General features: G+C 40.0%; 1 protein-coding gene across 1 annotated transcript in view; it reads left to right on the forward strand.

The window, feature by feature from the left end:
- Positions 1–16,114, forward strand: part of LOC104522588 (CLIP-associating protein 1) — a 99,200-nt gene that overhangs the window by 13,872 nt on the left and 69,214 nt on the right. Inside the window, exons 10-16 of the mRNA XM_029084257.1 lie at positions 541–708; positions 1,493–1,542; positions 2,537–2,707; positions 4,346–4,369; positions 12,182–12,289; positions 13,827–13,853; positions 15,598–15,765. Coding sequence (XP_028940090.1) covers positions 541–708; positions 1,493–1,542; positions 2,537–2,707; positions 4,346–4,369; positions 12,182–12,289; positions 13,827–13,853; positions 15,598–15,765 — 716 coding nt within the window. The remainder of the gene's footprint in view (positions 1–540; positions 709–1,492; positions 1,543–2,536; positions 2,708–4,345; positions 4,370–12,181; positions 12,290–13,826; positions 13,854–15,597; positions 15,766–16,114) is intronic.

A 16,114-nucleotide genomic window follows, 5' to 3' on the forward strand; every position in this document is an offset into this window, starting at 1 on the left:
TTCTTCCCAAAAAGATAGTCAACAGCCTTAACTCAGTACAGAAGATTTGTCTCTGCAGCATTGTAGAAGAGCTGTTTGTTAAACTAAAGGAAGAAAACACCAGCTGGTGCTTTCTTGAATGAGACCACTGCATGGGTCTTCTGCTTTTGACTTGTTTTTGAAGTAGCTATTGAGCACCCAGTCCAAAACTAGTACCAGTCTAGTGGGTCTGCCATCTCCCATGGTTCAGTAGACAGCCAGAGGGACAAGGGTTTCTTCTGTAATAAAGCTTTTCTGACTGCTCGTGTTTTTACAATGCAGCAAATGGTGTGTTCCTCTTCTTATTTTCATTTTGCTTGTCTTCTGTGTGGCTGTTTGAGCAATACCATGAGTTGAAGAAAGTGTACATCCTAAGTGTGTCACAGGGGCAGTAGATGGTTGCAATAACTGGGCTAAGAAGCCCAGTGGCTAGATAGAGGAAAGGGCTCTGACTGTACCTGTGCCCCACTGCCTCCTAAAACGTAACAAGGAAATATTCACAGTACTGTGCCTTGTTTCCAGGTGTTACTGGGGTTTCCACAATCACTTCAGCAGAGAGGCAGAGCATTTGTACCACACCTTGGAGTCTTCCTACCAGAAGGCCTTGCAGTCGCATTTGAAGAACTCTGACAGCATCGTGTCCTTGCCTCAGTCTGATCGTTCCTCCTCCAGCTCCCAGGAGAGTCTCAAGTAAGTCCTTTGGTGTCACTACCTCTTGATTTGAACAACTGCAGTTAGCTCCGTTGAATTGGAGGGAGCCATCACATTGCTTTTTCTCATCTGCTCATTGTTTGGCCTCAACACTTAGTTATTCTAATTTTATTTTTTTTAAGCTAACACTGCATTAAAATAAAAAAACAGCATAACCCATTACTGGCTTAGAAAAAAAAAGTTATCTTGACTCTATAAATAATTTTATAGGAAGCTTTTTGTGCTCAGCAAATACTGCTAGTCATTCATTCTAGGTGTTCTTAAAAAAGTACTTGGATTGAAATTCTGTGTTTAGCATTAATCCTAGAGGTGTAAATCTGTCTCTTTTCATATAAAGTGAATAAAGTAAACTAAATTTTAGTTGTAACTGCAAAATCTATATATAACTCTTCTGTTGAATGTATGTATTTTAGGTCCTTTCAGAGTTACAGTCAACTTAAGATGCAAATATCTGCAATTTTAAGTGTTAAACCTATATGAAAAATACCCATAACGTACTGTTGTAACTTTTTAAATCTACAAAATGTTGTTAAAAATCTCTTCTTGCTCAAATAACGTGCATGCTATTTTTTTCTTAGTGCCTTTGTAGAGAATTTAATGATGGTGCTGTATTTATTTTTAAACAATAAGCTTTGTTAGTCTATTCCTTTATATAAATAACTTCCTGTCAACTCAGTTGTGTACTGAGGAAACAGAGTAGCACTGTTACTAATGACTATGAAACGCCAGTTTTGTTTTAATAAATATTTATATTAACTTCTAGCCGTCCATTGTCTGCCAAAAGAAGTACTACTGGAAGTACTACATCTAGAGGTGAGAACAAGAGCTGAAAAATGTGCTCAGGTGTTGCTGAGGGAATGTGATGAATAAGAATGAAAATTTCATACACTATAATATGCAAAGAACAACTTTGATCACTGTTTACTGCTCCTTAAAATGGCAACTTATTATGTAAAAATTTTAGTTTTGTGTTGTATACCACATTCTGTGCATCAGCTGCTGATATAATGAAGTTTTTGAAAGTTGGTAAATCTGGTATTGCTTGCACCTGAAGGGAAGGCTAAAAAACCTTGAAAATTGTAACCAAGGTACGTTTAGCTGTACAGTAGCTGGAATAAACTACTGCTGATGCCAAGACATACAGCTACATAGTCTTAAGAGTGCATTCAGTTTTTTTCTGTCACTTATTTTCTGTGGTTTCAGCACTTATTGTGGGCATTGTCTGCACACAAGTCTTGCGGTGTTAAATTCCATCTTAATGCTAATCTGTCTTTTACTATTAGATGGAATATTTAGGTGCAGCTTTCTTGTCCTAAGTAAATGCATACAATAATCTAAATAGTAAATTTTAATACAGAATGTAACAGAACTCTGTAGGTGGAAGATAAGCTGTCCTCATGAGAAGATGAGGTGTTGGGAAGAAAGTTAGTAGAACCTGGACTGAAGGACCTGCAGGTCTGTTTTGGCCAGCAACTCACAGGCTGGTGATGGGTATTGTTGGCTGAGCTTTCCCATCTAGGTTCTGTTAGAAATTTCTTTATTACTAGCCTGGCAGCCTTTTTGATCTCAGCATTTAGGTTAGTGTCTGATAAAGTTCTTAGAGGTAACATCAGGTCAGCACTGAAATATCTTTGCAGGTAATTTGGGGAAGCCCACATTGTCCTGATAAAGCATTCTTAGTTGAGGTATTTCAGTGCCAGCAGGGAATGTTAAAAATAGTACATTAAACTGCTTGTCAGACTCTTTGAAGCACACAGCTCAAAAAAATTAATCTTCTTTATTCTGGATCTCCCACTCCCATCTGCAGCATCTACAGTAAGTACAAAATCTGTGTCAACATCAGGATCTCTGCAGCGATCCCGCAGTGACGTCGATGTGAATGCAGCAGCTAGTGCCAAGTCAAAAGTGACGTCCTCTGGAGCATCCACCCCCTTCAGTTCTGCTGCAGCCTTGCCCCCAGGCTCATACGCATCACTAGGTAAATCTACATGTTCAGCTACTCTTGCAGTTAGATTTCTTTAATAGCAGAAATTGCCTTGTAGTTTTATTTGAATAATAAACTCTTTAAGTAGAAGAACATATCTCAGAAATAGTCACTAGCTCTCCAGGATCAGTGTGCAATCTCTTGCCCTTTGGGATTGAGGAAAAAATTTGCAACAGAACTGACTTGAAGCAGCTTCTTAGGTTATGAATTGTTTAATAGTCTGTGTCTCGATCTCTCTGGGGAAAAGCAGATCTTATTCCAATTCTGGGACGTTGTTGAGGAAAATACTGCTCAGTTCCTTTTGACATTTCCTCCTGTCTCTTATTCTTTCCTGAAACTGACTTTCCTTTAATTGTTTTATACTTTGAATAGTACATCTTAGTTGAGTTTGATCGCTTTCTGTTTTACAAAAGAGAAAGATGTAGAAGCAAAGAGGAGAAGCTGGCCTTCCCATTTTACGACACAGGATATCGGTATCTGTTCCTTATGCTGGCTCTTTTTGGATCATAGGCACACATCACATTTTTCTCTGAAAGCATCGTATATCACTTGCAGGTGCCCCAGGGTTTCTTACAATGAAGTTTGCATTTGATCTTTCTTGGACATGCTGTTGAGGGAGGCATGGAGGAGGAAATGCAAGGTGGTGATTGACACCATATTAGCAGAGCTTCAGCACAGTTCCAAGCAGAGCTGGTCATCTGAGCTAGTTTCTCATTCTGGTTTCATGCTAATCTAATTCCAGACTTTTTATCAATTTTCCTTTACAAGAGAAAGAAAAATCAGAAATCGGTGATCTTGATTTTAGGTGTATTGATTGTCTTCACTGAGTCAGCTGAAAAGTTGCTTCTTACTTTAAGGGAATTGGTCTTTAGCCTGATAAAGTAGGCTTGCTGAATCATATAGGGATGGTTTCTATAGATTCCTTTTGTAGACAGGTTTCTTTTGTATCTGAAATAGTCTCCCTTGGCTCAAATGTATTGGTTGTATTTGGTTCAGAAGTTTAATTCTTATTCTTATTCATATTGTTCGTACTTGGCTCAAGATTTGGATATGTTGCAGAGAAAACAACACAGAAGATGAGGTTGATTGCATAACAGCGTGCTTTTGAGCTTACAAATGCAACCATTTTTCAGTCGTGCTGCATATCAGCTTCAGTGGCAAAACTGTTTTCAAGCAATCCTGTGTCACGAGGAAGAATGGAAGAGGCAGCGAAGTATCTACTAAAGTTGGCTTTGTCCTTGAAGCCAGGAGACTGAATACAGTGTTAGTCTTGCTCTTAAAACAGGCTGTAGGAGAAAAGCAGCAAATGCACTCAAAGTGATGCAAACATGTCTGCTCCTGAAAGAGCCTGCTTCCTTTTGAGCTAGTAGGGACATTTGTCACCTGCACATTGCTGTGAGAGAAATGGTGTGGCAAACAAAGGAAAATGGTTGGTTATTGCAGGAGGGAAAACCTGCAAGTGTGTTCTTCAGATACATCATCAAGCTTTGAGTTGCTGCCCAAATGTTTTTAATTTTTTTAATTGTGTTAATTTTTTGCATATATCTGTAGCTAATATATAGTGCCCATTTCTGTTAATGTTACTAATTTTCCCTATTAACCCTTTCCTTATTTTTTTTAATTTGCCTAAAGATGGTACTACCACTAAAACTGAGGGTAAGCAGTCTCTCTGTGTAACTGAGGTGTGTCCACAGTCGTACCACCCTACCTGGTCTCTGTTCTCAAAGTGTTATCTGGTTCTCATCCATGTTCACTGGTGACCTGCATGAAATGTTGCATGGTTGTCCTGTTCATTTTGATGCCATGGGGTATTCTTTGCTTTCTCTTCAAGCTCGTCCCCACTAATAGGCACTAGTCTGCTTTTGTGACTTGACTTCTGATCATAAAGCTATGTGTGGACCTCTATCTTTAAAGCACTGCTTTTGGTTGAAGGTGATTTGTACACAGATTTAAAAAACAAAACAAAACAAACGCCCACAAAACCAAAAAGCAACACCCTCCCCCAAAAAAACCCCCAAAAACCAACAAAACACCAAAAACCAAAAAACCCACAAACAAACAAAAAAAACCCCAAACAAAAAACCAACACAGGGCTTGTGTTCTCTTGGTCCACAATGTGTAAAGGTTTTCTGTGTTTTTCCATCCAAAGCTCAGGTCGCAGCTGCCAAATGCTTTCGGGAAGAGACTGGGCAGCCAGAGAATTGAATGAGATGATCACATGGCAGAAAAATGAGGACAGTAAACAATGATCTCTAGGGAAGGAATATTTAGTCAACCTCTTTAAACCTGAGCTCTCTCTTTTTGTTGTTAACTGTCTGAGCGAGATGGCTTACATCTAAGACAGTTGGAGGAAAGGCTTTTTTTCAAGAGCACTGAGCCTGCTAGTTTGGGAGGGCTTCCAGTCCAGTTCTCTGGCTTGTTGTCAAAGCTTGTTCTCTTAAGCAAAAAAGATCACTGGGAAATCACTTTTTCTGAGGTAGACAGGAGTTGAAAACACGAATGCCTTCTCGACAGAATGAAGACATCATAACCCCCCAAACACCTATTTTTTCCTGATGCAAGTCTTTTTTCAAGGGATCTATTACTGTCTTGTGGGGCTGTGCTTGTATCCTTGATGGCTGCTTGTATTTGGATGTGGTGTTCTCAGCAGTGCCACTGTGCCATTGTGATGTGTGTGTTTTTCCTATTATTGATGGATTGGTTTATTATTTAGAGGAAGGGTCTCTAGCATTTTTGGAGCTCACACTTAATCTTAGCATTGAGAGATGAACTGGCTCTGCATCATGGGCAAGTGTTTGTGCTTTGTGATTGGTCAGAGAATATGGAATATGAAGTTGGCCTAAATGCCTGTTTCTAAATCAGTGGTAAATTAGATGAAAGTTCCAGATTGCTGTAATCCTGATCATTTTTTATTCATTGCTGACCCTTCTTTTTCTCTTCTTCCTTTCCTTCCAGTTCTCAAACTTTTCTTTTTTTGGCCTAACTTGGAAATGTTGAAAGTTTAATGTTAATTTGTAAAATACCCTCTGCAGATCCTCTCAATCTCAATCCTCTCCTAGGCTGTAATAATATTTGTGGAGGCCTGTTCCGACAGCTATCCTCTGGAATACCTTTATTGTTAGTTTATTAAATGCTTTATTGTAATGATGCAAAAGGGTGGGGGGTTTTTGTTTGATTACGGTTTTGGGTTTTTTTATTCAGCTACATTGGAAGCAGATTGGATTTGGTAAAAATCTATAATAGAATCTAGCAATTTGCTTAGGGGAAAACATTGAGATGAACTTTCAGAAATGGAGTTTGCCATCCCTCTCATGGTAAATACCAGGTCTCATCTCTTCCTTTTGCTGTAGGATTCTCTTTTTTTTTTTTGGGGGGGGGGGGGGGGGGGGAGGATTATAAAAATGTGGCACACTATAGCCAGAGCATTTGAAGGATGAGTTTAATCACTGTTTGAAACTCTTTGTCTGTATTTTCCTTTGTTAAGACAGTTAAGGGAAAACCACCATTTGTTCAGGATTCAGTATGTCCTACAGATGAGGACTGAGAAAGGTCTTCTGACAACTCTATGATCTTGCAGAGTTTGCCAGGAACTACAGGGAAGGCAAAACTTTATATTCTTGACATAAATGTAAAAATTAAGGGAGTAAGGGAAGAGAAAAACATCCCTTTGCTCTGGAAATACCTGTGTGTACAAGAGATACTCTTTGAACATAAAGCAGAAATTCCATCTGCACCTGTGCCCCTGTTTTTTTTGCAGGTCGCCAGTAAGTAATGTAACAGCAAATCCCTGCGGGTTTTTGTGTGGTTCGGCAGTCTGGTTCCCATCATGGCTTTCTGTAGCTACAGTGAAAAAGTTCTGCACCTTCCCCTCAGCCAGGAGCCAGCATTGTGCAAACTTGGCACTTCCCATCTGCTTTGCCCTCAGTTCTCCTCAGTGTTTTGTTTTTGAGCCAGACATCTCAAAACAGGAGCAAGATAGTGAGTTATGCCTGTGGCAAGAATACAAGTTACGAGCTGAGTATCAGTCCTTTTATTTTAAGTAGTATCATCCCAATTGACAAATGCAGTTGAAATGCACTTCCTTATGGAAAGGTAGTGTGAGTCTATATACCACTTAAATCTGTGCAGGTCTTCGTCTGTGTGCTGTCAGGCTGTGTCTTCATGCAGTGCATGGTTATGTCTGGATTGCCCAGACCCTTCATGTATGGATATCTCTTGAACTTCATTAAAAACTTTTCAGGCAGGAAGCTTGTAAGATCTAATCCTTTATAGTCTTGATGAGGACTTCACAGTGCTGTGCAAGTAGCAGTTGTGCCCTAAATCCATGTTTGTTATACCTGATTAAAAGGAGACTGCAGAAAAGTTCCTGCCTATTTTATCATGAAATGACTTTTCAAAGAGTATTTTTAAAAGGCGCATAATGCTGACTTTCAGTACAGAATAATGGTTCAGAGTGTTTCTCTTACCTGGCTGCCTTTATTCAAAGTGAGCATAAAGACAAGCCTTTCTCAAAAGAGGGAATCATAAATGCTGGTCTGTCCCGAAACTGGCAAGTTTAAAACAAAATCAGCAGTTTCCAGAGTCAGTGGCACAATTTTTAATAGTTTTTGTTATTCACCAGAAAGGAAACAAAAACTGGTTTATTATAGTTTTCATGTAGCAGACCACTCTTTTTGAGCCGAAATTCAGTTGGACATCTTGAGCCTTACCAAAGTCTTTGGGAGTAACCCAAGGTTCATGAAATCACTATTGCTGTTTTCTTCTCTGCATTAAAGCTCTTCCTTAACTTCAAGGACAAAGAATAGTTCAAAAGTTTGACTAAACATGGTATTTTAAATTGAAATGCTCAGTTAGTAAGTTTCTTTGTTCTCTTGGTCCTTCCCTTTGTGAGTCCTGACTTGATTTGCCTGTGCTTGTTGTTGTAGGGCAAAGTGGTGCCACTGTTGTTCCCTCAGCCCTCTGCTTTGGAGTTCTCATGCAAAATCCAGAGGCATCATATGCTGATGGTTTCCAGTAAAGGTTGAGTGATTCTTGGGGGAAATTACGGTGCTGAGTCAGGTCTTATACTAGTATAATGTTGGATGTGTGCTAAATATGCATGGAAACTGTACCATGGTTTTTGTACAAAGTTGTTTTTAATTGATGTGTGCATGTCTCATAGATGTCCACGAGTCATTTAGCAGTGATATAGCTAGAGGGGGTTCTAGAGGCTCTTTCAGGAATGTTTTTCTCCATGTAGGGGTAAAAACCCAAGTGCTGAGTAATCTAAATGCATTAACTTGATCCATGAAGAGACCATTACCATCCCAGTGCTTCCATATATAACTTGTGTGGTTGTAGGTATCGTTATTCACAGCATGGAACTGATTAAGTTTGGTTGTGGAGCTGTTATACACCATTTCTAGACTATTTTAAATTATTTGAAAGCCATTTTCCTCATTGTAATATATAGGCTACTGGAGACAGAGATGCTGCAGTTCCTGGAGGAGTTCTCAGCTCCTCCTCCCAGAGGAGCTCAGAACAATGCTGCTAGATGAAGCCTCTTGTAATGCAAAAATGTTATCATAGAATTTTCCTTTCCTTGTTCCTTAAAAAAACCCAACCAACCAATCAAACACCCCCCCCCCCCCCAAAAAAAAAAAAACCCCAAACAAACAAAAAACCCGACTTTCCTAGGTTTATACATAAGTTAGACATTTCAAGGTTGATTCTGATCTGTTGATTGTTGCAAAATCTGACCGTAACTTTAAAAAATAACCCCAAAACTTCCTAACCCCCCCCAACAAATGGTTTCTTAACACAAAGCATTTATATGGAGTCTTTCAATATATTTTTTGTACCAACCGTGGTGTGTCACATGTCAGATTTAGATCAAGGGCTTTTTTATGGAAGTACTTTTATGGTTTTTAGAAACCAGTTGGGTTGGTCTTTATCTGTTCCTTTGCTGTCAGGAAGCAGTAATTCTTTTAAGAACCAGAAAAATAATGGTTATTAAATATGAATTGCTACATCTGCTTTTTGAGCTAGATATAGTAACAAACCCATTTGAAAGCAAAGAAGTTGTGGGAGGTGAGGTGTTTGTTTGATTTTAACAACAAAAAAAAGTCTGAATAACTTATTTGATGTGTTACTTAAGAGTCCTGCTTGAAATTACTTTGTCTGGAGTAAAATCATAGGGATAAAGCCACACATAGTCCTATGTGCAAATAATTCTTGGAAGAATGCAAACTCTTTGTTTGCAGATGAAACCCTTAAGGGAATGTAGTAGAGATGTTTGTATTGTATAAATCCCCCTTTTGGTTTTCTCTCTCATACAGATTTGTCTAAAGCAATTTTGAGTTCCAGTTGTTAATTTTTTGTTTTACAGCTAAAAACTGTACTTGGATAGGCAAAACTTAGAATTTTATTTTTTTTTTCTGGAAGGATAGTACTGAGTGGTACTATTTTGAGCCATTTGCATGCTGCAAGTAAGATGAAATGTATGAAAAAGGAAATACATAATTTTTGTTCATAAATAAAACTTAAGAAAGTACATTAACAGTTCATGCTTCAAGGAATACATATAACTGATATCAGATGGCATTTTTTTCCTTGTAACTGTCTGAAGAATTTGACCTTGAATTTAAGTGGTGGTGGGTTTTTTTTGCCCTCATGTTTTACTTTATCCCATGGACTTGAGAAAATAAAGTACTCCTAGGATGAGCTGTTACTGTGCTGTCACAGTAGTCATACCATTATGGAATTTTTGTGTCACGATTCTCTGTTTTCTGCTATTCCTGTTATTTGCACAATGCAAGCCTAGTGCAGTGTTAGTTCAAATGCTTGTCAGCCTTTTTAGAAGGATGAGAAAACCAGTGTCAGTGTTGGGAATGTTCCTCCTGTGCAAGAGCAACTCTTCATCCCACATTGTTTTCTCTGACACCCATTAGGCTAAAATCAGTGTGCAAATCTATCAGTCCAAAATGAAGGAGAATTTTGTTCGGGGCATGTGTTCATTCAGAAACTGCTGAAGTTGGTAGGAGTCTGTCCACTGACTCTCAGGGGTTTCAAAATAGGGCAGAGTTCTCTATTTCTAAGCCTGCTGATAATCATGTGTTAATTAAAGTTTGGCCCTTTTGTTCATTTTTCTTTCTTAAAGCCTCCAAAATTGGTATCAGAAGTTAATATTGATTTCTCTTTATGTATTATTTTAGGCTTTGCATTTCCTAAGGTGGGAGAGTCAGTTATTATATATTGTCCCAGTTTTCTCTGTGTTCTTAGTCACCAGCTGATAAAGGGCAAAATAAAAAAAGATTTTGTAGATGCAGGAAGAACAGAAAATTTTGAGGATCTGAAGAGTGGCCTGTGTTTCAGAGGAGAAGACATCAGTCCCTTCTCACTCATTCGTGGCCCATACACATCACTAAACATGTTTTCCAGTATTGTCTGTTACTGTGTGTAATGTTGAATTTCAGCTTCAGTTACCCCCCAGGGCTTCCTGCAATGCCAAGGCTTTCTCTTGGTGTTCTAGAAGGATGTAAGTTAATTTAATTTCTGTCTCCTAATACTGGTCAGGTTTAACTTCTTGTCTTACTGTTTTGTACTCCTGCTGCCACCAATGATACCCTCCTGATATGAGAAATGAAAGGAAGCCTTGAGGCTTCTGACAAGAGCATGAGGTCCTTCTGCCTCCTTCCCCACACCCGCCTGCTTTGACGCCCGCAGTGGGGTTTGGGGTACACACCCTGTGGCAAGTCACACAGTGGCTCTGCTCATCCGTGTGTAGCTGTGCCTGTGCCAAACTTGTGAGGGATGGGAATGGGCCAGCAAAGAGCTATAGAGCTGTCTCTGGGTTGTGTATCAGGCTGACTATTTGCAAGGGGCAGATGATGTCGTAGAGCAGAGGAGATCTACAGCCTTGCTGGTGGTAAGAAGACGCGAGCAGCCAGTTTCATGACTGGACCCATGTGGATGTGCTCTCAGAGCTTGTTCAGTTAAGCCAGTAGTTAAAAAATGGTTTATTTATATTTTCCCAGCTTATGCTAATGACTTATTCTATGTCTCATCTACAAACAACTGCTTGAATGTAGATATCTGTATCTTGCTTACTGAGCCATTTTAATACTAGATGCTGGTCAAGAGATCTGAAATCTTCTAGGCTTTTCCCCCTGCAAACAAGTCTAGTTTTCTTCTCAAAGTTAAACATCTCCTTGTCACTTTGTGTCTATTAGAAAGTTGCAGACCATGTTATGAATATTTTGAGAGCTTAGAGAAGATCAGAGCTCTCAATCTGTTCAGCCTGGGCTGCTTGCCATTGTCTTGTCCTGCATGTGTACCTCATGTGAAGTGATTTTTTTGGGTGGGAAGTGTATTTCTCCCTTTCAGTATTTCTCTGTATGCTTATGGTGGAGACAAAGGGCAGGAGATGAATATCTGTAACCAGTGGGTGCAGTTGTCTAGACTCTTCTCTTACCTGTTGTGGTTTTTTCCTTTTATTATTGTGCCTGAAACTTGAAGTCATCCTCTGAGTGCAGGATAGCACTGGCATTAGTCCTGAGAAACAGCTTCAGATTTGGCTGAGAACTGAGTTGCTGAAAAGTGCTAATGGAGGCTTTCTTTGTGTTGCTCTTAATTATCATTTCTTTCCCATTAACTGGAGACAGATAATTGAAGCTAGCACTGGAAAGAACATTCTGTAGGAAACAGTCCTGCCCCAGGAAGGGGATGAACTGATGACCCTGTAAGCTTCTCTAGCTCAAATTTCTGTGGCTTTTTCATGAGGAAAGGACACAAAGAGGACCCAGAACACTTTGAGACTTTTTATCCATTCTCAGCTTAAATAAAGAGCAGACACACAGAATCATTTTTCCACAATGCTGATTGTGTTAAATGGGACTCTCCATTACAAGTAAAGTTACACTGATCTCGGGATAAATTTGAGGGATCTGTAAACAACAGGGAAAACTCAATGAGCCTGAAATAAAAGCGTAGTCAGGCTGTGTTGACAGACTCGCAGAGTGCATGCCAGCCTGCGCATGTAGAGCAGGATATAAAGCACCAAGCGGCTAATTGCACATCCCAGCGATGGAATTTGTGGGGGCATCTGTCACACCCGTCTCCGAAAGAGTGGTCACCCTGTCAGAAAGTAATAATTTGATAGAGGAAGCAGAATTTGGGAGACTGAAATGTTTGTTGTAAAGAAGCTGCTATAGAACAGAAGCAAAGGCTGTAGAGAGGTAATATTTTTTAATTAAACCGGCTGATAGCATGACAGAAAGCAAAGAAGTTTTTGGACTCGTGGACCATGATTGTTTCCACTCCCTGCCCTGCCTCTCAGCCAGTCTAAAGAAAGATGTTGCCTCTCCCTGTAAAATTTTTCTTTTGTAATTGTGTGTATAGCAACACTGCAAGCATAGAACAGCATGTTAGACGCTGCTGCTGCCTTTGGAAGAAACCTATTTACAGTTTGTTTTCTTTGCATTCCTCCAGGTCGCATTCGTACAAGGAGACAGAGCTCTGGCAGTGCCACAAGCGTCACCTCAATGCCTGCTGATACCCGAGGCCGCAGCCGGGCTAAAGTAGTTTCCCAGTCCCAGCGTAAGAAATGTTTTATTTCTGGGGGAGCAGAACAAAGAGTTATTGATAATGATTCTCTTGAATTGTCGTAGCACCAGCAGAGGATTGGGCTCACTCTGCTAATATTGTTTGGACATGTAACAAAACGAATCTCTGCTCAGCCAGTCTGTTCTCTTCCTGACAAATAGAGCCCCAAATCTGGGTGCTTACTCGCTGCCTTTTACCACTTGTGCAGCAGAATTTCATGTTGCTGTCACGCGTAGGACTAAGTAACTTGCACTAGGTCCCACTAAGGCACCCCCTGTGTCTGTAGCTGACTGCTGTCCTGGGTTCTTGCCCTGCCAAGCTTCTCCTGCTTATGTGACTGTATTTCTGTATGTGTAACACGTGAGCTGTCTAAAGTTAATGTGAATTGGCACCAATTTAAAATAGGACATTACCTATTTTGTGTAGTTACTGGGGAGATGGTTCTGCTCTCTGATTCACGTGACACATCTGTACTCTGGCATCCTGGCAAAGCAGGGTTTTCCTCTAGGAGCCATACATGCCATGCTGCTGCACATTTGTCATGTGTATCTAAGGAGAATTTTGTCACTCAAACTTTAAAAGGATTTGGGAGAAGGGAAAAAATTGTTTGTGTTCTGAGGACCTTCAGGCTTGTGGGTAAGAGGAGATGGGGTTTGTGGAAAGACCTATTTGTTCTGAAGACTTGTCTTGCTTTGTACTCCTGTTTAAAAGCCCTTCTCTGTTCATGCTCTCATTGCTTTGCTCTGTCATGCTGCAGGGATGGGGAAGCAGTTTATAGAATTGTGTTAGGCTGGGAGAGCTGAAGAGAGAAGTGTTATATTCAGGATGGGGTCAAATGGAAAATTTTACATTGAGGTCATGAAGGAATTTGGGATTTGGTATGCTGATCTAAATTGGTTTCTTCAGTTTTGGACCTAAAACTCATACAAAGCCAGAAATGACATTTTTTCCTATACTTAGTTTGGTGAAAAGTAGTCAGACCAGATGAGCCCAGTCTCAGAAGTGTTTAAAGAATAGTTGAGTATCCAAAGGTTTCAAGATTATGGGCTTAATTTTTTCTAGAATGTCTTATGAAGCTTTAGAATGGTCACATCTGAACCTGCTCCCTTGGTCTAGCTTGCTGAATCCTGATTTCAGCCTAGCTCAACCAGATGTGATCTTTATCTTTAAGCCAAACATTGCATAAAACAACTTATGAATTAAAATATAATATGGTCGCAGGACCAAATTTTCCATGCCCACACAGCGGATAACCCTGTTGCGATTTTGCAGACTGGGCTGGGGTGCAATTTAAAGCAGAACTTGGGTCTTGAAGTGTTGGTTGACATTTAGCTAAGAAGCTGATCAGCCTTGGGAAGCAGTCGCACCTGCACGTTAACTCACTGCATTCTGCAGAGGCTTTAGGAGTGACATGTTTGTGAATAAATCTGTCTGTATTGTGTAGAGCATAAACCGCATGCTGAACGCTGTATTGTCTTGCTGTCTTTTAATCCACTTTCTGCCTGTCCTTTGGTCTGCCCTCATAATCAAGGATCCAGATCAGCTAATCCTGCTGGTGGTAAGAAACATTTTCCCTTTCTTGCTTTTTCATGTTATTTCCTTCACATTTTTTTTAACTGCTAAGCTTTTAGCTTCCCTCACTCTCTCCTAACTATCAGACTTAAAAAAACATTTTCTTAAAGTCATAAATCCGAATGTATCTGGCAAGTGATCTTATTTTCTCATAGTAATCAAACACGGTAAGCCTACATTCTGCGTATTGAAGCTGGCTCATTGCTGCAACTTAAACCCCAGGTGCTAAATTATTCTTCCAGTTACTTCAGTGCAGCTCTGCTGACATCAGTGAGATTGCAGCAGTGTAACTGAGAGGAGTGCTGGCTTTCGGGTGTGGATGCTGTGTGTGAGGCTGGCATCTGTCACAAGTATTCCTGCTTTCCAGAGGCATGGAGCCAGCACCACATACAGTGTTGGAGTATATGATTTGATTGTTTCAGAAAGGTTTTGACCATGAAATTGGAGGGGGAAGTAAATTAAAATACACATATTATGGAATTGTCCATCAGATTAATAAAATTGCATGTCTTCTTAAATCAAGACAGAAGCATCCAGACACTAACTCTTGCTACTTGTAATAGTATCTGCAACTGAAATTTTTGTGAGATGTGTAGATACTTTTCAGAAAGAAACCAACTTGAATATTTGTTCAGAATGTGAGCTTGCCTGAGTACGTTCTTGTAACCCTTTCAAATACAGTTTTCCTGGCTGTTCTAGCAAACAAATAGAATGTCAGGAATGGTAATATCAGCACCAATTTTCAGTGATTTTTATGTACCTGAAGCAGCAAAAAAGAGTCTTGAATCTATTACTCTCTCAGTTCTTTGTGATTACCTTTAAGCTAGCATTACTTAATTTTCAAACAATTTAGCAAATGAAGATCCACAGAAAAAAAAAAAAAGTATTATTCAACTCATTGAGTTAGCAAGGCTATTTCAGATAGAAATATCTACTGCAGCTGGAATGTAAATAACTTTTGGTTAGTAGACTGTCTTGCAGACATCATGGCTTAGAAGTAATGTAAACTTGCCATGGACTGTTCAAACACACTAGAGAAAATAACAGGCCAACTACTCAAGTGGCTAAAAATTTTCTCCACCTGAAAAATAACTATTTAGTTTAACTTTAGCCAGTCAGACCCAAGTAAGCCAGATCTCTACAAAAGTGACAGGCTCACTTGATTTACCCTTTATTGTGCTGATCTGCTGCTGTTGAGATAGGATTTTTTTTTTTATTATTATTATTATTTTTTCTTCACTAAATTATTGCAGGAAGACAGTGCCACCACTGCAGTGTAGCATGAAGAAGCCTGAGCTACCTTGCAGCAGGTTACCTATGCCAGAAGCCGGCTTGCTGCAGCACGGCTCTCCACACAGGCTAACTTGTGTTGCTTTGAGGAGGTGAAGCAGCCTGTGAATTCCATGGTGCTGCAGCAAGGCTGCTCCTGGCACCTCTGCAAGCTTGCATAAAACCAGCTGATGAGGTATTTATACGCTGCAGTGTCTGCTCTGGTCTTGGTCCCAGCTGGGCAGTGCGGTTCATATAGGTAGGGTTGTTGTCAGCGTTTATTGTCCATGGGCTTTCCTCAGTCTTCCTAGAAAGCCCACAAGAACACTCCCACTAGTTTTTTGAGCTATTTGGATCAAATTCTTAGGTAGAGCTGATTGTGTTCTGGTTTTGCTGTAAAAGTATTTAAAATCTTGGGGGGTTTTAATTGTTTTTTTTCCTTATTTCTGGTTCTCTTCTAGCTGGTAGCCGGTCTAGTTCTCCGGGTAAGCTGTTAGGAAGCGCCTATGGTGGCCTGAGCAGTGGAACATCTAGAGTCCAGCCAGTGCCATCATCTTCAGAGAAGCGCAGCAAGATTCCTCGGAGCCAGGGATGCAGTCGAGAGACAAGTCCCAACAGAATAGGACTAGGTAAGAATAGTCACTGCAGTGACATGCTGACTGGCGTGCTTGAAGGAGGGACTGTTCTGTTGACTAGGAAATTGTTTTGTGTTACTGTTGTTCTTCTGAGTTTTTCAGCTGGCAAGTTCATGTGATTGTGGTTTGTAGAAGAATAATTTTAATTTTCCAGGTTGAGCTATAGTTTCAAAGTAGGCCTAAAGATGTCATGAGATGTCTTCTGTTTGGAATTCAGCATGAGTGATGTTATTAGATCAGGCAGCAAAAACAGGTGTCATGAATAACCATCACAACAAAAATACTTCCTTTGGCATCAACAGTTTAGTCCTGAAATGAGTTGAGCAGTCTTTACAGGTAGTTG

The sequence above is a fragment of the Antrostomus carolinensis genome, unplaced genomic scaffold (assembly GCF_000700745.2).
Source record: "Antrostomus carolinensis isolate BGI_N321 unplaced genomic scaffold, ASM70074v2 scaffold11383, whole genome shotgun sequence".
Taxonomy (NCBI): domain Eukaryota; kingdom Metazoa; phylum Chordata; class Aves; order Caprimulgiformes; family Caprimulgidae; genus Antrostomus; species Antrostomus carolinensis.